This window comes from Podarcis vaucheri, assembly GCF_965113315.1.
Source record: "Podarcis vaucheri genome assembly, chromosome: 1".
NCBI lineage: Eukaryota > Metazoa > Chordata > Lepidosauria > Squamata > Lacertidae > Podarcis > Podarcis vaucheri.
Genome location: NC_138759.1, coordinates 9,840,082 through 9,863,141, shown reverse-complemented (window position 1 = coordinate 9,863,141; position 23,060 = coordinate 9,840,082). Strand labels below are relative to the sequence as shown.

Below are 23,060 nucleotides of genomic sequence, written 5' to 3'. Positions count from 1 at the left end.
TATCCACCCCGGAGCCGCGGCAAAGGTGTAAAAGAGCCACATGCGGCTCCGGAGCCGCGGGTTGCAGACCCCTGTCCTACCCCCTTCCCAAAGGGCTTTGAGAAGGAGCTCGGCTGTGTGCCATTGGTCTATTTAGCTCCATAGTGCCTACACTGACTGGCAGCACCTCTCCAGGGTTTCAGACACAGGCCTACTTGAGAGATGCCGGCAATTTAATTTAGGACCTTCTGCATGCAAATCAAATTGGAGGCGGTTGCAGGATGGATGGCGGCTAACAAATGGAGGTTGAATCCTGACAAGACAGAAGTACTGTTTTGGGGGAACAGAAGGCGGGCTGGTGTGGAGGACTCTCTAGTCCTGAATGGGGTAACTGTGCCCCTGAAGGACTAGGTGCGCAGCCTGGGAGTCATTTTGGACTCACAGCTGTCCATGGAGGCACAGGTCAATTCTGTGTCCAGGACAGCTGTTTATCAGCTCCATCTGGTACATAGGCTGAGACCCTACCTGCCTGCGGACTGTCTCGCCAGAGTGGTGCATGTTCTGGTTATCTCTCGCTTAGACTACTGCAATGCGCTCTACGTGGGGCTACCTTTGAAGGTGACCCGGAAACTACAACTAATTCAGAATGCGGCAGCTAGACTGATGACTGGGAGAGGCCACCAAGACCATATAACACCAGTCTTGAAAGACCTACACTGGCTCCCAGTACATTTCCGAGCACAATTCAAAGTATTGGTGCTGACCTCTAAAGCCCCAAACGGCCCAAAGGCCCAGTATACCTGAAGGAGCGTCTCCACCTCCATCGTTCTACCTGGACACTGAGGTCCAGCGCTGAGGGCCTTCTGGCGGTTCCCTCACTGCGAGAAGCCAAGTTACAGGGAACCAGGCAGAGGGCCTTCTCGGTGGTGGTTCCCGCCCTGTGGAACGCCCTCCCACCAGATGTCAAAGAGAAAAATAACTACCAAACTTTTAGAAGACATCTGTTTAGGGAAGCTTTTAATGTTTTTGTATTTTAGTGTTCTGTTGGAAGCCGCCCAGAGTGGCTGAGGAAACCCAGCAGATGGGCAGGGTATAAAAAATAAATTATTATTATTATTATTAATGCTCTGTCGCTGATCAGCCTCAATAAGTTCTGTGGTTCCAACTCTTCTTCTTTGCTATGCATAACTATCTAAACTTTTATCGTGCTCCTCTTTACTTGCCTTTTTATTCCTGAATGAAAGAGACCAAACCATAGGTCAAGATTTGCCAAAAACCAAACAAAAACTCTTCATGTATGCTGCAACCGCGGCAAGGATGCTACTGGCACAAAGGTGGAAAAGTGATAAAATACCAACCAAAGAAGAATGGCAAGAAAAACTTAGGGAATACGCCGAAATGGCAAAACCGAAAGACTTCGAAATAAAGGACAAAAAAATCCTTGGGAACCATTTTCGGCCTACGTAAAGAATCAATGCAAAGAACTGGACTCATTAGCAGGTGTAGTGGTTGGGAGTTACTCGTGCGTAATCCTGCTCCGTTTGAGCATCGGATTGCCTGGTTAAACCCTCCGGACTGCGCAGCCCATATTTGCGTGGCTGCCCTTAGTCACTCGTAGAATCTGTCTGTGGGCGTTTCTTAAAGCGCTGCCAACATAAGAGTTGTTTGACGCCCAATCATCTCCGCCTCTCACTGCGCGGGAGTCTCCTGCGCAGGGTGGGCGTGGGCAGCAGGGTGCTTGGGCTCTCCTCGCTAACTTCCAACGAAGAGTCCTGGAGCCCCTGCACCTCCCTGTCCCGTTGCTCTCCTGGATCCCTGGTGTTACACTCATTCTCTTTCCCTTCTTCCCGGCTGAGTCTCCCTCTAGCGCTTGGACCTTCCCCTGCAGAATCAGAGACCCTCTCCTTCTCCCGTGCCTCTGATGGCAGTTCCCTGACATCCGGTTTTGAATAATCATTTACAATTAGCAAAAAAATGATATAATTTATAAGTTAAAATATATTTTTTTAAAAAGGAGCGAAAAAGGAAATATGCAGGAAATGATATTATTTTGAAATAAACCAGAGAAGGAGGTTGAGGGAAGTCCGAGGGGAATGGGGAAATTTTGGAATTGTGAATCATGTTATTTGTTATGATGTAATATTCAGAAAAATGGAAAACTTAATAAAAATGATTTTTAAAAAAGAGACCAAACTGTTCTTAATTTTCCTCGCAGGGGACTTGTTCCAGGCCCCAGATCCACCCCAAGGCATGAGAGACGGCAGGACTGAAAGGATTACGCACCCTCTCCATTCCTAGTGCATCTACATTCCATCTTCAGTTCTCCCCTTTTGAATCTCCTCTTTAAAATAAAAAAAAAGCACCAGGGTTCAGATGTGCCCTTCAGACTCGCTCTGTAGCTTGAGCTTGTTAAAGGAGATCTTTGCTCCCATCCAGGTATCTCCTGCTGTTATTCCGACAAGGATGCTTAAGCTATGTGAACCCCGGGCAATTATGACATCCTTACGTTCTGCTCAGTGGCCACAGGAGACTCTTGACTGCAGCAGTTAGAGGCTAATGGTTTGTTATGTGTAAGCTCTAAAAATATAACGGGGAGGTAAAGGGGGGAATGGTATTCCTCTTACCTTCAGTAAAGCTTCCTGAGAGAGTTATTGCTACAAACACTTTCCCTTCTGGTTCCAGGTCCACCTGTAAAAGGAGAATTATTATTAATTATCATCATCATCATCATTTTTAAATTAATTTATTGAATGCAAGCTGCCCAAAGGCAGGAAAGGTCCCCTACTATAATGCTGAACAATATCTATTTATTGCATTTCCCTTTATACCCTACTTTTCCCCAAGTGCGCTCAGAGTAGTGCATATGGTTCTCCTCACTCCCAATTTATTGGTTTATTTCCAATATTTGTAGGCTGCTTTCCCCCGCACTGTGAAAATCTCAACCATCACAATATAGGAATGGACTAGACCGTTGCTTTCTGCTCCCTGCCACCAGTTAAGATCAGGGCTTTTGTTTTTCCAGACCAAATTTAGTGCTAATTGGAGGGTGGACAAATCAATCCATTTCAGTTTCTCTTGTTTTCCCAGTTGACTAAGCGGAAATCATCTGCGTTTCTCCCAACAAGTAGATTTTTCTAAACAATTTTGCATCCTGTACACGTTTTTTTTTTGCCACGAATTTTGCACGCTTTTGCAAATACACAGGTATTTTCGAACATATTTTGGCATAGAGAGACCCAGCACAAAATTCAGAGAAGAGGGGGGGAAATCAAGAGAGCAGCATTTCCGTCCATGTATGGCGCTGTGGGTTAAACCACAAAGCCTAGGACTTGCTGATCAGAAGGTCGGCGGTTCGAATCCCTGTGACGGGGTGAGCTCCCGTTGCTCGGTTCCAGCTCCTGCCAACCTAGCAGTTCAAGAGCACGTCAAAGTGCAAGTAGATAAATAGGGACCGCTCCGGCGGGAAGGTAAACGGCGTTTCCGTGCGCTGCTCTGGTTCACCAGAAGTGGCTTAGTCATGCTGGCCACATGACCCGGAAGCTGTACGCCAGCTCCCTCGGCCAATAAAGCGAGATGAGCACTGCAACCCAGAGTTGGTCACGACTGGACCTAATGGTCAGGGGTCCCTTTACCTTTACTATTTGTTTCAGTAAGTGCCCTTGTTGCGTTCACAAAGTAAAGGAAGGATTGAACTCTGATTAATAAGAATACACACAGAGACTTGAACCAGCAAGACTCTGGGAAGGGTGCGTATAATCGTGTCTCTCTGTGCCTGTCCATGTGATCTCCGCAGCCCCTGGCCCAGGCCGTTTTATTACAAAAGAACTTTTTACAGAGTGTCCGTAAGAACCAATCAGTTTTCTTCTGAGCATTTCCACAAACCCACGTGGGGACAAAGTTAAACTACTAAAACTAATTACAGTGGTGCCTCGCAAGACGAAAAGAATCCGTTCTGTGATTCTCTTCGTCTAGCGGTTTTTTCGTCTTGTGAAGCAAGCCCATTGACGGATTAGCGGATTAGCGCTATTAGCGGCTTTTAGCAGCTTATCTGCTGATCGGATCAGCTGATAAGCGGCTTAGCGGCTTAGAAAAAGGGGGGGGGAAACCAGCAGGAACTCGCAAGACATTGTCGTCTTGCGAAGCAAGCCCATAGGAAATTCGTTTTGCGAAGCACCTCCAAAACGGAAAACTCTTTCGTCTAGCGAGTTTTCCGTCTTGCGAGGCATTCGTCTTGCGGGGCACCACTGTAAGCACAAATATTTCTGGGGTAAACAAAGAACAGAACTACAAAGAAGAGCATCTGGCAACCCCGGAGGTAGTAAACAATCAGTACACATGATAAGAAGGATGGCCAGGAGGACAGTGACCATTATCCCCTTAATGTGAGATCTGCTTCCTGGCTCTAAGATTAACATCCTAAGATTAATATATTGAAAGCTACTTCAAAGAAACTTGCCCACTATCTTTATGGCCCAGGATGCCTGCCTGGCGAAGCAACTGCTGTGTACAGTGGTGCCCCGCAAGACAAATGCCTCGCAAGACGGAAAACTCGCTAGACGAAAGAGTTTTCCGTTTTGGAGGTGCTTCGCAAAATGAATTTCCTATGGGCTTGCTTCGCAAGACGACAATGTCTTGCGAGTTCCTGCTGGTTTTTTTCCCCTTTCCCCCCCTTTTCTAAGCCGCTAAGCCGCTTATCAGCTGATCCGATCAGCAGATAAGCCGCTAAAAGCCGCTAATAGCGCTAATCCGCTAATCCTTCAATGGGCTTGCTTCGCAAGACAAAAAAAACGCTAGATGAAGAGAATCACAGAATGGATTCTTTTTGTCTTGCGAGGCACCATTGTATGTGACATGTGAAGAGAGAAATGGGCAGCACAGGGAAAAGGGCATGAAAAAGGCGCGAATGTAGAATCTTATGGGATTTAATCAGAAATTATCGTCAATATATCAAACCCAGTCCACACAATGTCTTCATCGTGGACACGATGGCTTGATGTATATTTTATAATTCCTCATGGTAATCCCATCTGATCCCTACATGCCCTAGCTTAACAGAGTCTGTAACTAAGGCTGCATGCACAACATACTTTACAACTAAATATCAGGGAGAACTTTCTGACAGTAAGAGCTGCTCAACAGCGGAATGGTCTCCCTTGGAAGGTGGTGGACTCTCCTTCCTTGGAGGTTTATAAGCACAGGTTAGATGGCCATCTGCCTGGGCATGGATGGTGCTATTTTGACTACATAAGCCAGTTAACACTCACAGCCTGAACACTAGAAACAGAGGGAACAATGATAGGCAATAGCTGTACAGCAGGTGTCTAATAGGCACTGCTTTGAAGCTCAAAAAATTCTGAATTTGGCTGGGTAAACTAAAGGAGAATCAGGTTCACATTTGAACAATTTCTGGTCGTTTTCAAAATCATTTCCTCCTTACTTGCACCCCAGCAGGGCCCCCAGACTCATAGCTTTCACTTTAAACAAACAAAGAAACAAAACAAACAAGCAAATAAATAAATAAGTAAGTCATCTATAAAGGAAGTTAGAAAGTAAAGCGTGGAGGCAACCTTCCAAGACCTATTAGGCAGCTAGGGAGGTGCTACTTTTGCTAAGGATGCTTAGTCACTAAATCACTGTTGCTAAGCAACAGAAGGCAGGAATGTGAGGCATTTCCTGTATCTTCCCTGAGGAAGAGAGTAGCCGCAAGAAGCACAGGAATAAAGCAAATGACACCTTGTGTGGATGGCCCAAATTAAACAGGTTAACCCTTTTTTAGCATGGAAATATGATTATGGTGAAAGCTTCACCTGTTGATATTATGCCTGTCATACACTGTATCACTTGTATGCGGTCCCTGATTTACTTTCTAAAAGTGGCACAGCAGTTTGTAACAATCTGAATGCTGGGAGGGGGGTTGAGATTGCCAAGACTGAACTTTTAGAAACTAACTGGAACCAGAACGAATTCATTTTTGAACAGGACGAACTTGAACTACACCTAGTTCCTTTTTAAAATGGGCATTCCAAGCACTAGTAACAGGCAATTACCTAGTTCTGTTTCCCAGCCAACATCTTACACCAGGATTCTGTTGACGGAATTTGAGGTTCTAGGTTTTTAAAAAAAAAAATGGACCCTGCAAATCCAGTTTCTGCTCACCCCTGTTTTAAATAAAACCATTAGCTTATTTCCCACAGGTCTTTACAGAGACTCCATTAGTTTTCAGCTCTTATCTGAGCAAAATACAGGTCAATAATCGTGGAAATTTTTATTTAGCTTTCTTTTTAGTGCGATTCTGCTGAGATCTGCAGAGTTCAAGTCACCCCATCGCGTGCTATCTATAAAAAGCTCCCGGTTAATTTGTTTCTTTAATCACACCTGATAAATGTAAACATAAGCCTCACGCTGCATGCAATATTCGCAACAGTTGAAAGATTCTGAAAATAAAGTTCTCTGGAAGGATGACTCAGATTCTTCCCACAGCCTGTCCGCATGCCCTGACTTGCAAGCAGACCCAAAATAAGTGTTTCATTTTAACAAGCCACATTTTTTTTTAAAAAAAATAACGAGGAAAAGCGCCCAACCCAAACAACTCTGCCCATTTGCTCTGAAGTTTAGCATGAAGGGAAATATGCCATTTTTCTGGGGCTCCAGTACAGAAGTTCAGCTGTCTCAGGAGATGGTTTAAGGTCAAACTTATAAGACAGGGGTTGGGGACATTTATTTATTTTTCTGACGAGGACTACACTCCCACAAGGGTGATCTGTTGGGGGAATGCATATCAGTGATGGACAGGGGCTGACACTAGTAGGGTGAGAGCAGAAGTGGCCAGAATTCTCTCTCACTCATAGAATCACAGAATTACAGAGTTGGAAGCAACCCTGAGGGTCAACTAGTCCAGCCACCTTCAATGAAAGAATCTCAGCATGCTTAGCAAATGCAGAAAACAACAAGACACCGGCCCCTTGCTGCCGGAATGCCTGGTTCAACGCCTTACAACACGTCATGTGCTCTGTAATCCTAAACTGCACAGAGGAAGCTGCTTTGTTGTTATGTACTGAGTTGAATAGGATCCAAAATGCAGCAGTCTGATTGGTCCTAGAACAATAGGATCCAGAATGCAGCAGTCTGATTGGTCCTAGAACAATAGGATTCAGAATGCAGCAGTCTGATTGGTCCTAGAACAATAGGATCCAGAATGCAGCAGTCTGATTGGTCCTAGAACAATAGGATACAGAATGCAACAGTCTGATTCGTCTACAGGAGCCACCCAATCCAGCTCCAGGTGGAAGTGAATCTGCAACCTGATTGGCCTACAGGAGAATCCCGGAATTCGCCAATCACGTGGGGCCCATTGTGTAAATAATGCATATAAAGCAGACATTCTGGGGGAACTTCCATTCCTCCTCACCACTGTGAGCTGAATAAAGAGCACGAAATCCACTCTCGACTCCGAGCATATTTCATTTGTCCTAACTTCAGCCCATTAATTTCAATGCATCTACTCTGGGTCAGTCCAGCATTGAATAAACCAGAGGTTTTCGACCTTTTTGAGTCCCTTGACCAAGTACACTCTTTCTGAGGCCCCCCTGTGGGGCTCAGGAGCCCAGTGATGCCACCGCTTGCCTGCAGAGCTGGCAGCCCCTCACCCCTTTTCGAACAACCTCCCTTGTGGAGTGTTCCCTCAGCCTCTTCTCCTCTCGCCTCTCCTTGGGAATCCTCCGGGCAGCCGCTGCTGCCACCCCTGGTCTCTGAACTGTCCCAGAGAGAGGTGCCTCCTCACACTGCCCTACAGGGGCCTGGGACTTGTCTGTCCATTCCCAACAGCAAGGGCTGGCGGACTGGCTGGCTGGGCTTCCTCGCCTGCTTGCTTGCTTGCTTGCTTGCTTGCTTGCTTGCTTGCTTGCTTGCTCTGAGGCCGCCTCAGCTCCTGGCACCCAGCACCCCCTGGCCAGCCCCAGAGGCACCATTTGCCCGGAGAGCTTGTAGCCAGGGCTGCTGCAACAAACGGCTCTGCAAGAATACTTAGAATTAGCCAAATTGACAGACATAATAAGACACAAACCAAAAAGTGAAGTAAAAAAAGAATGGGAGTGCCTAAATGAATACCTCAAAAGTCAAGGTTCGAGGACAGAAATCTGGGTGAGTCTGGAATAACCTTGTGAAGTGAAAGGATAAGAAAGAGGGATTTATATCTAGATATTAGGATAGAGATGATAAGGGAAACAGGAAGACACAATGAGAGATAAAGGAGGTGCTGTGGGATTGGTGGAAGTCAATGTTTTGTTGTTGTTTTAGTGTTTATATTATTAACTTGTAAGATATGGATTTGTTTTTGCTTTTTTTTAGTTGTTGTTGCTTTCTTAGTTTTTCGAATGTTGGTTTTTGTGTGTTGTGTATTGTTATTTTTCGATATTTTTCGTGTTGTTGTTGTGTGGAAAATACTAATAAAATTTATTTAATAAAAAAAACAGCTGCGCAAGCCTTTGGGAGTTAGAGAAGCAAGAGGGCATCAGAGAAGAAAAGAGGAACAGAGGCCAGTGTTGGCCACGGCACCTCTGACCAGCATTCAAGGCACCCCAGGATGCCATGTTGTTGTTGTTGTTGTTGTTGTTGTTGTTGTTGTTGTTGTTGTTGTTGTTGTTGTTGTTGTTGTATCGGGGGGGGTCACAAGGTTGGCAGGCTGACACAAGTCCTTTTCCTGCGTTCACACCACCTTCTACCTGATCCTTTTAATCAGAAAAGCCAGGGATCGAACCTGCATGCCTGGATAGCTCAGCTGGTTAGAGCGTGGTACTGATAATGCCAAGGTTGCAGGTTCAAACCCTGTCTGGGACAGCTACATATTCCTGCATTGCAGGGGGTTGGGCTGGATGACCCTCAGGGTCCCTTCCAACTCGACAGTTCTATGATTTTATGTATTCTGCCTCCTCCATCTCCCAAGGATGCCCCTTCAAAACCCAAAGGAGAAACGAGTTGCAAGACCGAAACGCAGAGGGATCTTTTAAATTGGCCCATCTCCCATTTGTAACAGAAACTGGCTGCGGATTAGTCATCACCAGTAGAGGGTTTCAAAGCATCACACACACACACACACACACACACACACACACACACCTTACACTGAGAAAACAGGGCAACGCACTGACAACCAAACAAGGCACTCAGTGAAGTGGTGGAGCAGGTACGACCGGTTGATGTGGGAAAATAAAGCTTGGCTTCTTCTTTTTCCGACAAAAGAAACTTCACTGCTGTGATGAGAAGGGGAGGAGAAAGACGGCAAACTAAGCTTTCATTTGCACCGTGCTCACATCCACAACGTACAATTAAAGCGCATGTCTCCACCCCCCCAAAAAAAAACTCCTGGAAAATGTAGTTTCCCTCCAACAGAGCTACAACTTCCAGCATCCTTTTAACAAACAACTGTCTCCAGGATTCTTGGAGACCTTGCGAGAGAGAGAGAGATAAAGGTTTCTAGAATACAAAGACAGGTGAAATATGAACAAGCATTTTTTTTCAAAGATGCATTACCTCTTTTTTGGCGACGCATAAGTGGTCTCACCAGACTGCAAGGAGCCTTGCTTGCACCAGAGGAAACTTGCTAAAGGTCGCACTAGACTGCAAGGAGTCTTGCTAAAGCAGCAGACTGTCAGGTTTCAGAGTTAGAAGTGTTGTTGTTGTTGTTGTTTAGTCGTTTAGTTGTGTCCAACTCTTCGTGACCCCATGGACCAGAGCACGCCAGGCACTCCTGTCTTCCACTGCCTCCCGCAGTTTGGTCAAACTCATGCCGGTAGCTTTGAGAACACTGTCCAACCATCTTGTCCTCTGTCGTCCCCTTCTCCTTGTGCCCTCCATCTTTCCCAGCATCAGGTTCTTTTCCAGGGAGTCTTCTCTTCTCATGAGGTGGCCAAAGTCTTGGAGCCTCAGCTTCCCGATCTGTCCTTCCAGTGAGCACTCAGGGCTGATTTCCTTCAAAATGGATAGGTTTGATCTTCTTGCAGTCCATGGGACTCTCAAGAGTCTCCTCCAGCACCATAATTCAAAAACATCAATTCTTCAGCGATCAGCCCTCTTTATGGTCCAGCTCTCACTTCCATACATCATTACTGGGAAAACCATAGCTTTAATTATACGGACCTTTGGACCTTTGAGCTAGAAGCAGGGCTGGTTAAATGTGTACATTTTTGCTTTCCTTAGTTTATCAATGTTCCAGGTTAGTTTGCAAATTTTATTTGTTCAAAGTCCTAATGAAAATTCATCGCTGGGTTTCTCCCAATATAAGCAAGTTTATATGCAATTCTTCCTAATAAACAACTTCTGTAATGCAGTTCCCCCGATATAATACACTAAGTGGGGAGTGCCTGCCGACGCCGAGGAATTTTGGAAACCCAAAATATATTGTGATTTTTAAGCGGAGGGTGTAATTTCAGAGTTCCGTGCCAAAAAAATCAAGCGAAGTCACAGCAAAATCATGTTTTGGTCAGCTATCTTGATTTGAAATGGAACCTGGCGCCCAAATGTCCACCTCTAGGTCACTCATGCCAAGTTTGGTGACAATATCTCGAGAAGCAACGAGTTCGAGTTATGCCAAAGTGAGATTTCGGTCCACCATCTTGATTCAAACTGGGGGCTGGGGGCGCAATATCAGTGAAAACTGCTGCAGTCAAGGAGGTTTGCCTTTCAGTGAGAACTAAATCCAATCCGCCCCCCCATCCTCAGCTTTAAGTCTAGAAAAATGGAGGCACCCAATTGTCTAGTTGCTTAGGTTTTGCTGCTTCTCCTGAGCTGTTTAATTAGGAATTTGCAACATGCTTCCAGCCCTGGACAAAAAGAGGCTGTGAACTTTCCCCCCTCCGCCTTATTTTGCTTTGACTCAAGTTGTAACTCAGAAAAGTCTGCCCTCAGCTTCCACGGTGAGTTTCACCCTACAAAGACAGCTAGAGCATTCATATAAAATACTTGTGTCTCCTGACAAACCTGTTTGATCGGCCCCTGAAACCTATTCAAAAGGAACAGAAGGCAGGATTCCCCCCCCCCCAAGGCTTTCATTATGGGGTCTCATTCAGCAGCTGTTGCCTTTAGCAATAATACCAGAAACAGAGATTATACTGAGAGCCTGTTCAAACACACACAGAGTGGAATTGATTCTCGCAATCCTCCTCTCTAAAAAGAGGTGCCATATTCCTCAACTCTGACCGAAACGAAGTGCGCTCCGTTTGCTCAGAGTAAGCCCATGACTGAATACAGCTTCGTACGAAGCAATATCCCTGCATGTAGAAAATCAGCTTGTCAGGGACAAAAGCTCTCCACTAACCTGCTCTTCCATACATAATTTAAATTCCTCACACATAGAAAGCTAGTGTGCCAGGGGGTGCTGAAGCTAGAGTCCTTCCTGAGGTATTGGTTTTCAATGAGCAGGGGGGAAATTGTACAGCGGAGTATCAGATCCTGTGAGTCAGGGACAGGGAACTTGCAGTCTTCCAGAAGGCTGTAGCTCAGTGGCAGGTATTCCCAGGTAGAGCTGAGAATGTCCCCTGCCTGAAGACCTCAGTCTGCAGACAATGTGGGCCTAGCAGGTCCAACGGTCTGATTCGGTACAAGGAAGCTCCCTATTTTTCCAAATGTTGTATAGAGAGTCAACAACCACTTTGCCCAAGTTTGCAGGGAGTCTGGCCTTACCTTCTTCTTCTTTGGCGATCATTCTTAGCCGAGTAAGATTGTCTTCCATAAACAGTTTTAACAGTGAGTCCATAAGTGACTGTGGAGGCCAATTCTGGATCCACACGTCCTTCCACAGTGGGGATATTGGTTCCCGGGTGGGAGTTGATCACGGTGAGGGTTTGCCAAGTGTGCCTTCCTCTTAGCATGTTTCTCCCCTTTGTCCTGAGTTTGAGCATCTTCAAAGCCCATCTTTGGCAAAGACTGTTCTCCAACTGGAGCGCTCGCAGGCCAGTGTTTCCCAGTTGTGGGTGTTTATACTACATTTTGTTAGATTTGCCTTGAGAGAGAGTCTTTAAACCTCTTTTGTGGACCACCAGCATTACGCTTTCCATTTTTAAATTGGGAATAGAGCAGTTGCTTTGGAAGACGCTAATCAGGCATCCGCAAGACATGACCAGTCCAACGAAGTTGACGTTGAAGGATTGTTGCTTCGACATGGGTGATCTTTGCTTCTTCCAGTACACTGGCATTACTTTGCCTGTCTTCCCAAGTGATGTGGAAATTTTTCAGCAGCCTGATGAAGGCCAACAGTCAGGACGTCACCAGCATTTGGGCATCAGCATTGGTGACCACACACTTGAGGTGATAGGCGATTCTGCCTTCCTGGGTTCCACTACAATCAGTAGCCTCATCCCTTTGTACCCCCAAAATTGGCTCTGGGAACCCCCCAAAAAGCACACAGGAGGAAGAGAAGGGGGAATAATCTCACCAGGCAAGTCAAAATGCTTATTCCAGAGGGACAGTCAGAAAAGCATGATGTTGAATTCCTCCCTGCGTTCCACATTTTAATATTGCATTTCGTCATTTATATTCTATGAGCTGCTCAAAGAACATGTGTCGATAGTCCACCATACAAATAGAGCAAATTCTCAGTGAGCAGGACGCCTCAGACTGGAAGTTCCTTAGAGGACGAAGCTTCTATTATTCCCTTTATTCTGTAAAAGTGCCACATACGTTACTACTGCTGTGGAAATTTGTGACATGAAATATCAAGCATGCTGCTGGGATTTTTATTTATTTTTTATTTTAAGAAAAAGAACAGCATGGAACACAATGGAAGTGTCTTCTGTATATAGGGATTGAGAAGCTGGAAGGTGTGCAGAGGAGGGCGACCAAGATAATCAAGGGTCTGGAAACCAAGCCTGATGAGGAACGGTTGAAGGAGCTGAGTATGTTTAGCCCGGAAAAGAGGAGACTGAGAGGAGATGTGATAGCCATCTTCAAATATCTCAAGGGCTGTCACATGGAAGATGGAGCATGCTTGTTTTCTCCTGCTCTGGAGGGCAGGACTCGAACCCATGGCTTCAAGTTACGAGAAAGGAGATTGAAGCTAAAGATCAAGAAAAACTTTCTGATGGTAAGAGCTGTTCAACAGTGGAATGGTCTCCCTTGGAAGGTGGTGGACTCTCCTTCCTTGGAGGTTTTCAAGCAGAGGTTGGATGGTCATCTGTCATGGATGCTTTAGCTGAGATTCCTGCATTGCAGGGGGTTGGACTAGATGACCATGGGTCCCTTCCAACTCTATGATTCCATGATTCCCAGAATGTAAAAGGTCTTTACAAGTTGGGACTATCTTCTCTAAGAGGTAGCCTTAAGACACATGTTTCCCCTTGACTGTTTCAACCGGTGGAATTGGCACTACGAGAGGTGCCACATAATATCCATTCCACGAGAACTCGGTTGTTGAGGACAGCAGCAGTGCCTAGACTTTGGAACTCACTGCCTCAAGATCAAGAGGTGCCTTCACTGTACTATTTGCGGCACCTGCTGAAAACATTCCTGCTCAGACAAGCCCACCCAGATGCTTAGGAAGTTGGCGTAATTTTAATCTGTGTTTCCGTATTTTAACTTTGGTACGCTTTAAAGCACAGCTGCGGATTTTCCTTGATGTTATTGTTTTATCATCTTTGAGGGGTTTTTTAATTTTATTTTGCAATCAAGGGGTGCATAGGTTTTATGAAATGAATAAAACAAAAATTCTGCAAGTGCTGGGCCCCTTTGTCTTTCATAAGAAGACACTTCTCCAATTGCGTAGAAAAAGAAGAAGAAAATGTGTCTCTCTCTCTGCAAAGCATCAAGTGAAATCTCCCTCCTTTGCTGGCAGAAATGACGGGCAGAATCCGAGACCAGGGAGAAGAGTCGGTGGAAGAAGACTGGAAGAAATTTAAAGACTATCTACAGAAATATTGTAAAATTAATGAATGATAGAATGATGTTGGATAGCAACTAAGGGGTTTCCAGCTGTAATGATTTAAGAGAATATGAAAAAAGGGTTATAAATGGGTTAAAATCTAATGGTAAGGATTTGCTGAACCAATAAATTGAAGTGGAATACAAAAAAGGGAGGTATGAGGAGGTCCGGGAAATAAGCTAAAAGAAAATAAGTAAAAGAAAAAATGTATGTTTTTAACTGTTTTTATTTTGTATGTTTCTTTTTTCTTTTTCTTTTTCTCCTGTTATATTTCAAAAAAAATTAATAAATATTTTATATATAAAAAAAACCTCCCTCCTTTGCAGTCAACCACATTGAATGTGGACGTTGCGCAGTCTTGGCTGGGACCAGGCGCACTTCATGTTACCGTGCGACATCTCTGTGTAATCACATGGGTGTTAACCACGTCTCCGAGTGCTACATCCTGCCTACTGGGCCAGGTAGCTGACACTTTTCTTACTCACAACTCACAAAGGGGGAGATTTGTGTTTGTTCAGATATTCAGTGTACAGTGGTACCTCGGGTTAAGTACTTAATTCATTCCGGAGGTCCGTACTTAACCTGAAACTGTTCTTAACCTGAAGCACCACTTTAGCTAATGGGGCTAAACGCTGTTGCCGCGCCACCGGAGCACGATTTCTGTTCTTATACTGAAGCAAAGTTCTTAACCTGAAGCACTATTTCTGGAGTCTGTAACCTGAAGCGTATGTAACCCGAGGTACCCCTGTAACTTGGATGGACACAGCAGAGGGCCACCTCAACTTTTAAATGAGCAAATCTCATGCAGAATGGGGTGGGTCACTGAGAAATGCAAAGTGGGGAGGTGAACCCTCCATCTAAGCTCTACTACTCTACCCATAGCCCCTATAGACTTTGTCCATGCATTTAAAGCACGTGTCGTTTCCCAAGAATTCTGGGAACAACTATAGTTTGTTAAGGGTGCTGGGAAGTATGCTACTGTTCCTCGCCATGTGCTTCAAATGTGTTGATTTGATACACTGCCTGATCATAGGAAAAATCCTCATGTCTGTTTACAAAAAAAAAATTAAAGCAATAACATTATTGGTAAAAGCAGTTTAACACAAGGCAATATTGGGTTAAGGCAATATTGCAGACAGAACCACCCCAAGTTGCCCAGGACTTTATAGATGAATGATAACACATTGAACTTGACCCTGTTTAGAGCTCAAGTTTCTGAAGCACATGACATGGTGTCATTAAGTTGCATCTTTCATCCATCATCAAGCCGTTTGTGTGGTCCTACAAGCAAGCTGCTCATGTGTTGGTGCTGACCTTGAAAGCCCTAAACAGCTTTGGCCCAGTATACCTGAGGGAACGTGTCCACCCCCATCATTCAGCTCAGACACTGAGGTCCTCCTCTGAGGGCCTTCTGGTGGTTCCCTCATTTTGAGATGTGAGGTTACAGGGAACCAGGCAGAGGGCCTTCTCGGTGGTGGCACCTGCCCTGTGGAACACCCTCCCACCAGATGTCAAGGAAATAAACAACCATCTGACTTTTAGAAGACATCTGAAGGCAGACCTGTTTGGGGAAGTTTTTAATGTTTGATGTTTTATTGTGTTTTTAATAGTTTGTTGGGAGCCGCCCAGAGTGGCTGGGGAAACCCAATCAGATGGGCAGGGTATAAATCATCATCATCACCATCATGATGTCCCAGGCAGGACTCATGGAGTGCATTGCAGGGTGCGAAAAGTAACTCTGCCTGCTCCATGCAGAGGTGCCAGATTCTTAGGAAAGGGTGAGGGTTGCATGATGTAGAACTATTCCAACTGCAGGGTGTTTGCACAAGGCCAGGACTAAGGCATTTTGCTGCCCGAGGCAAAGGACAAGATGGCAGGTTCCCCAATTCCACATACAAAAGCAGTTGAAATACGCTTCGAAACGAGGAAACGAACAGCACAGCACACCTGAGGGCAGGAGGGCAGGCCAGGCTCCATGATACATATATAGCTGTGATCACTCCACACCCCTGGGCGATCTCTGTCTTTTCAATACTGTGATATTGTTGGGATACTGCCAGGGAGATAAAGTCCATCATGGCCCCAAGCTGTCTGCCGGACGATCCATCGATCTCCCGTAGGCACGCAGTATCAGCAATTAGCGACATGAGTTTCCAGAAATAGCTTGCCACATTCCAGAGCTCATGCACACTCTATCAGCAGATAATTCACAGCAGAAGTTGCACGCAGATGAGCATTATTTAAGTTTTATTCAGCGTTGGTCAGAACAAAGAAAAACATGACTGCCTGCATCAGTGTCTCCAGACACAGAGAGAAACGAAAGCAACAGAAAACATAAACTTCCTGTGAACAGGAAATACGCAGACTCTGTGACTCTCAAAGCCTGCTCCCTTTTTAAGGTGGAATGGAAATATCCCCAATTCCACATACAAAAGCAGTTGAAATTCGCTTCGCTTCGAAACAAGGAAACAAACAGCACAGCACACCTGAGGGCAGGAGGCCAGGCCAGGCTCCATGATACATATATAGCTGTGATCACTCCACACCCCGGGCGATATCTGTCTTTTCAATATTATGATATATCGCAATACACTGATATATCACAATGTCTGAAATAAGGATGCAGTTACAGATAGGTAGGCGTGTTGGTCTGCCATAGTCAAAATAAAAAAAATTCCTTCCAGTAGCACCTTAAAGACCAACCAAGTAGCACCTTAAAGACCAACCAAGAACTAACTTAGTTGGTCTTTAAGGTGCTACTGGAAGGAATTTTTTTATTTTGAAATAAGGATGGACCTCGTAATTTTTGCTGGCACCTGTACTTGTGATTCAGTTAACAGAGGCTGCAGGGATAAAGAGAAGCATTGGCTGGCTTCACGGTCTCTCCCCCCCCCCCCCCACATTGTGTTGTTTGCATAGCACACAAACACACATCACGATTCACGATATATTGCCAGATTTAAAATTACGAAACTGATATTACAATATGGACTTCAACGTTTGGGCGATATATGGATGTATCTCCCAGCCTTACCCCTTATCATCTGCTGCCCAGGGCAGCTGTCTCCCTCTGAATATAGAAGAGTAGCCCAGCAGGATCAGGCCAAATGAACTACCAACAGTCCAGCTGTTTTCATAGTGGACAACCAAGTGTCTGCACGACGGCCGCCAGCAGAGCTAGAGAACAAAAGTTCTTTCCCTTCCTGCAATTCCCTGCCGCTGGTATTCAGATTCATTGTGCCTCCTCTTATGAGCCCCGTTCAGGGTGGGACCAGATTGTGAGCTTTAAACAAAACCCTGCTGTGTATGCCAAGTTGATCCGGATACATGACTCAAGGATGTTTCTTTGCCAAAAGGGAGTGCAAGGATACCAGGAGAAAAAACCAGACCAGAAACAAAGCTGTTTTAGGGTTGCCATATTTCAAAAAGTGAAAATCCAGAAACAAAAGTTATTGATGGTTTGCCCAAAGTTTTTGAGCTATTTTTCTGGAAATTGGCAGAAAAAACCCGACAACCAACACATAGGATATGGGCTGCCGTATGCCTGGGTTTTCCTGGACATTTCAAGCGATATTAGAAAATTCCTCCCAGACGCCACTTTTGAAGGACGAATCCTGGTGATGTCCAGGAAATTGCAGACATATGGCAGCCGTACTTTATTTGCCAGCAACTTGTAAGAGCAAGGGTCTTCTTTCCCTGATAAACAGAAACCCTGGGAATGAGGAATGGAAACTGGAGGGAAATAAACCTTAATTCATACAGGCAGGGGATGGGGTAGACCCTCACTCACACATGCCAAAGGCCCAGGCTAGGGATCCTGTAACAAGCAAAAATGGTCAATTGTGACACTCCTGCCACAGTGGACGTAGAAGATAGGCATCATAGTTAGTTGCCATTGGCAGCCTGATAAAGGTTAACACTGAGAACAAGGGAGTGAGTGAAGATCAGGAACAAGGAGAAGGAATTGAATCAACCTTACACGATAGTTGAAGTGGAAATCAGAGGCCGTGACAAAAGGGGGCGTAGCCTGCTCAGAATCATGCCAGGTGGGCACAGAGCCCAGGAGACCCCCAGGGAGCAGCCCCTAGGGGTGAGAGGCAGGGGCAGAGGAAGGGGGGTGCGGTGGGGGCAGGCCACCCAGGGTGTCATCACTAAGGGGGTGACAAGATGCCGGGCGGCACTCACTGCAGGGCCTGCAACGCACTCGAGCCATGCGTCTCTCCTGGGAGTGACGCGGTGGCTTGGGCGCCCGCAAGCTCTGCGCTGCCCCAAATGGTCTGCCCACCGCCTCCCCTTCAGCTGTAGGCCGGCTGAGTGGGAGGAGGTAGACAGACTCCTCAGAGGCCCTGCAGAGCATCCTGCCTTGGCTAGCCCTGCCCACAGGTGGCTGGCCCCGCCCCTGGGTGCAGGGCATGCGCACCGCCCCAGGCGCCAGATCGCTAGTGGGAGGAGACCAGCAGCACCTCCTATTTGCCGTAAGACCATGTAGAAGCAGCATGGCAGCGGCTGTCAAGGAGACAGGGAGTGTGTCACAGCTGTTACTGCAGCTGCAGCAGCAGCAGCAGAAGAAGAAACGGGCAATGCATTCCTTGGAGCCCAGGCCTGCTCTTCCTGTGGATCCTGCCGCCTGAGGCGGCCACCTCAACTTGCCTCATGGATGGGCCAGCCCCACCATCTAAAAGCTCAGCACATGGAAGGTTCTTAAAAAAGGAGATTTACAAACTGCCTTGTTCTGCCATGGTGGCACAGATGGTGTTGGGAATCCCAGGAAGAGAGGCCTTGATGCAGACATGCAAGGTGTTCTCTTCCCCCGCCCCAAAGGATGGATCTAGAAAACATCTCTTTGTGTGTATTATGCAAAAAAAAAAAGGGGGGGGACCACATCAAATTGGCTGTTTCAATTTATAGAAGCGATAAAATCTGTTTTCAGCATTCTTTGTCAACAACACCCATTGTGAGAACAATACCAAAGAAAAAAGTTTCCAGCTCATATTGTATCTGGCCTAGATTTTGTCAACTCTGGAAATTCCCCAGCTTATCCAAATATTCCCATTTGTCGCAGAGATGGCCCCTCTTCCGAAATCACTGCTCTATTTGGCACAGGTCTCCTTCGGTGGAAGACACAGGCAGTTGCTAGTTCACCTTTCTAACTTCCCTTTAAAGTGAATACACAAAAGTGGAATGCAGGAAGTATGTTATATAAGTTCCCCTACAGAAACCATGGACAATCACAAAGCAAAGTAATCCTGGGTGTTTCCCTTCCGTCATAAGATATTGTAGAAAGGGGTGCACAAATGTCTTTGTATAACCATTACGGAAAGAAAATAAGTATTTGAAATATGCAGAGCAGGTGTAGCAGCTAGAAGAGGCAAATGGTTGTGCAAGAGATTCCTGGTTTAAATTTCAATTCAGCTGGGAGCTTGTAAAGTAATCCTCACCAAATCACACAACTTCAGACAGCACACAGAGCGTTCCACCTTTAATGGGAAGGTAATGTTTGGTCTACCATACAGAACCATTATAATATAAAGCACTTAGTAAACTTGTTGTGTTATTATTAGGACATTCCTGATAAAGACACAAGGAAACAGCATCCAACCCGGGACACTTGTGGTTTCTCCTAGCGCTGCAGTTAAAGGCTGGCGTTTCATCAGGGTAACTCCTTGACGAAGCCACTCTGCAGCTGATTTTTTCCTTTTGAACTTATTGTCCTAGCAAAGGCCATGACTAGCCATAGTACTGATTTTAAAAAAAAAGAATATAGAAAAATCCATCCATAATATAAGCCCAACACCCGTGATGTAAGAGAGAGAAGTTACCAGAGACACCAACAAACTCGAATCCAGCTTGATTTCACATGAAAGCTCTGAATCGCCACAACAATTTATAGTGATTTTGTCTAACTCCTTTTTTTCCTGATTTTTATTCTTATTTTTATTATTTCGGTGGTCAATACAGTGGACGCTCGGGTTGCGAACATGATCCGTGGGGGAGGCACGTTCGCAGCCCGCAGCGCTGCATTTGTGCATGTGTGGGTTGCAATTCGGCACTTCTGCACATGCGCAAAGCACAATTTAGCACTTCTGTGCATGTGTGACCGCCAAAACCCAGAAGTAACCCGTTCCAGTACTTCCAGGTTTTGGCGTGTCCTTAACACGAAAACGCGCAACCTGAAGCGTCTGTAACCCGAGTTATGACTGTATGTAGAGGACCACTCTGTGTCTTACAAAGCTATTGTTGTCACTCCAAGGAAACCGAACCATTTCTGCCCAGGTGTATCTGCTTGCTTGTGTGAACAAAGGTTTCAGAGAGCGATCTCTTGGGTGTCTATATAAGGGGCAGCCTTAAAGATACTGAGCAATGTCTTCCACCTGAGGTGGAAATATCCCATCCTGTCACCAGTCTTGAAGTTCCAGTTGTCAGACCAGCTGAGCTTTTATACATAGAAGAGTTATTTCCTTTGCCTCGTGCAGTAATATTTCTTGAGCCAGGCCTGGGTGGACACCACAATATTAAGACATCTCAAGGCACATACATTATTTGCCTTTGACCATGGATGCAGGGTAGATCAGGATTAAATTTTCCACTCTTCCATGGAGCTCGCTGGGTCACTTCCACTCAGTCTAACCTTCCTCATAGGGCTTTTGTCAGGATTAAATGAGGAAGTGGAGAACCACGTACACCACTTTGAGCTCATTGAGGGGTAGATGGAATAGAAATGCAATAAATAATAGCAGCTGTCGATAGCATTCTCCTCCATGATTTGACTCAATTCTCCTCTGAAGCCATCTAAGTTGGGGGCAATGACAAACCTAGACAGCATCTTAAAAAGCAGAGACATCACCTTGCCAACAAAGGTCCGTATAGTTAAAGCTATGGTTTTCCCAGTAGTGATGTATGGAATTGAGAGCTGGACCATAAAGAAGGCTGATCGCTGAAGAATTGATGCTTTTGAATTATGGTGCTGGAGGAGACTCTGGAGAGTCCCATGGACTACAAGAAGATCCAACCTCTCCATTCTGAAGGAAATCAGCCCTGAGTGCTCACTGGAAGGACAGATCCTGAAGCTGAGGCTCCAAGACTTTGTCCACCTCATGAGAAGAGAAGACTCCCTGGAAAAGAACCTGATGTTGGGAAAGATGGAGGGCACAAGGAGAAGGGACGACAGAGGACGAGATGGTTGGACAGTGTTCTTGAAGCTACTAACATGAGTCTGACCAAACTGCGGGAGGCAGTGGAAGACAGGAGTGCCTGACGTGCTCTGGTCCATGGGGTCATGAAGAGTCGGACACGACTAAACAACAACAACAAAGTTGGGGGCCCATCACTGACTCCTGTGGCAGGGAGTTCCACAGTTCCACTGTGTGCTGTGCTCCAACTTTGTGCCCCCACACAAATGTCTGTCAATGTCAGAGATGGGGTTATTGTTTTGGTTCAATCATTTACTTGTGCTTTATCTTGTATTTTGCTCTGTGAAATGCCCTATGATCTCTTGATGAAGGGCAGTTATATAAATTTAATAAATTTAATCATAATAAAAATAAATATGCGTGCCCACCTCCACACATAGGGGCCAGAGTGGGAAGAATCCTGCCCTTGGAGCAGGCGCTGTCCAGGTTTAGGCCTCATCCGTTCCAAGTCACTTCCTCCCCCCTCACCACGCACTTTCTTTCTGCCGGAGATTGCTCTCGAGCGCAGCCGACTGAAGCACCGCACAAAGCTGCCTCCGCTATAAATAGCTGTGTGGTAAATAGTGCAAGAAACTAATGACCGACCGGAAAAATTAAGAGCCGAGAAATGGAAAGATCTCAGAAGCTTGTGAGGCGCGAGAAACACCCACACGCGTCTGCAGTGTGGGTTTCTCAACGGGCCACAGGGGCTCTTTCCTGGGCGGAGCTCGGTTCCTGTGGAAAACAGTTGCTGAGCACCCTGAGGTGCCAGATTCAGAAGCACGAATTCAGTGAAACAATCCCAAATGGCTCCTTCTAAATGCCCCACTTTCCAACACCGGTTTCTTAAAAAAACAAAACGCCATGAAAACACCATCTAGCAACAGTGTGGTCAAGTGGTTAGAGTGTTGGACTAGGACCCAGGAGACCAGGGTTCGAAACCCCACTCAGCCATGAAGCTCACTGGGTGGGCTTGTCGTCAGTCCCCATCTGTTAGCCTAATTGTGGGCACCACAATTCAAGAAGGACACTGACAAACTGGAACGTGTCCAGAGGAGGGCAACCAAAATGGTCAAAGGCCTGGAAACGATGCCTTATGAGGAACGGCTAAGGGAGCTGGGCATGTTTAGCCTGGAGAAGAGGAGGTTAAGGGGTGATATGATAGCCATGTTCAAATATATAAAAGGATGTCACATAGAGGAGGGAGAAAGGTTGTTTTCTGCTGCTCCGGAGAAGCGGACACGGAGCAATGGATCCAAACTACAAGAAAGAAGATTCCACCTAAACATTAGGAAGAACTTCCTGACAGTAAGAGCTGTTCGACAGTGGAATTTGCTGCCAAGGAGTGTGGTGGAGTCTCCTACTTTGGAGGTCTTTAAGCAGAGGCTTGACAACCATATGTCAGGAGTGCTCTGATGGTGTTTCCTGCTTGGCAGGGGGTTGGACTCGATGGCCCTTGTGGTCTCTTCCAACTCTATGATTCTATGATTCTATGATTCTATGATTCTAATCTACCTCACAGGGCTGTTGTGAGGGTGAAATGGGGAGGAGGAGGAAACCATGCGCCACCACCTTCAGCTCCTTGGGAGATAAAGGTGGTATATAAATATAAATAAACAAACAAATAATGGTGTCACGTGCCTGATAGGTTGGGTTGCCCCCGCAGCCTGTACTTTCTGTGGTGAGGGCAGAGAGCACACTGGCGAAGAAGCACCCAGCAGGATTGAACTCACAAGGGGATATTTCAATCCTGCATACTGCAGGCATGTGCTTCAAACAGAGGAGTGGCCTCTGTAAAGGAGGACACCTGACTACCCTTTCTGGTTTACAGTCAGATGGGTGGAGAACAACAACAACAACATGAAATGGTGTCTGGACTACAACACCTCAGACTGGGGGCTGCTCACATGTCTGAATGCTGCTCTGCACCAGTGGGCTGGGAGAATTCCCCGCACGAAGAAGACTAGCATATCAAGAAGAAGAAGAGAAGAAGAGTTTGGATT

General features: G+C 45.9%; 1 protein-coding gene across 1 annotated transcript in view; it reads right to left on the bottom strand.

Moving 5' to 3' along the window:
• PRKCH (protein kinase C eta) overlaps positions 1-23,060 on the bottom strand; it is a 106,055-nt gene that overhangs the window by 71,166 nt on the left and 11,829 nt on the right. Inside the window, exon 2 of the mRNA XM_082217824.1 lies at positions 2,604-2,667. Coding sequence (XP_082073950.1) covers positions 2,604-2,667 — 64 coding nt within the window. The remainder of the gene's footprint in view (positions 1-2,603; positions 2,668-23,060) is intronic.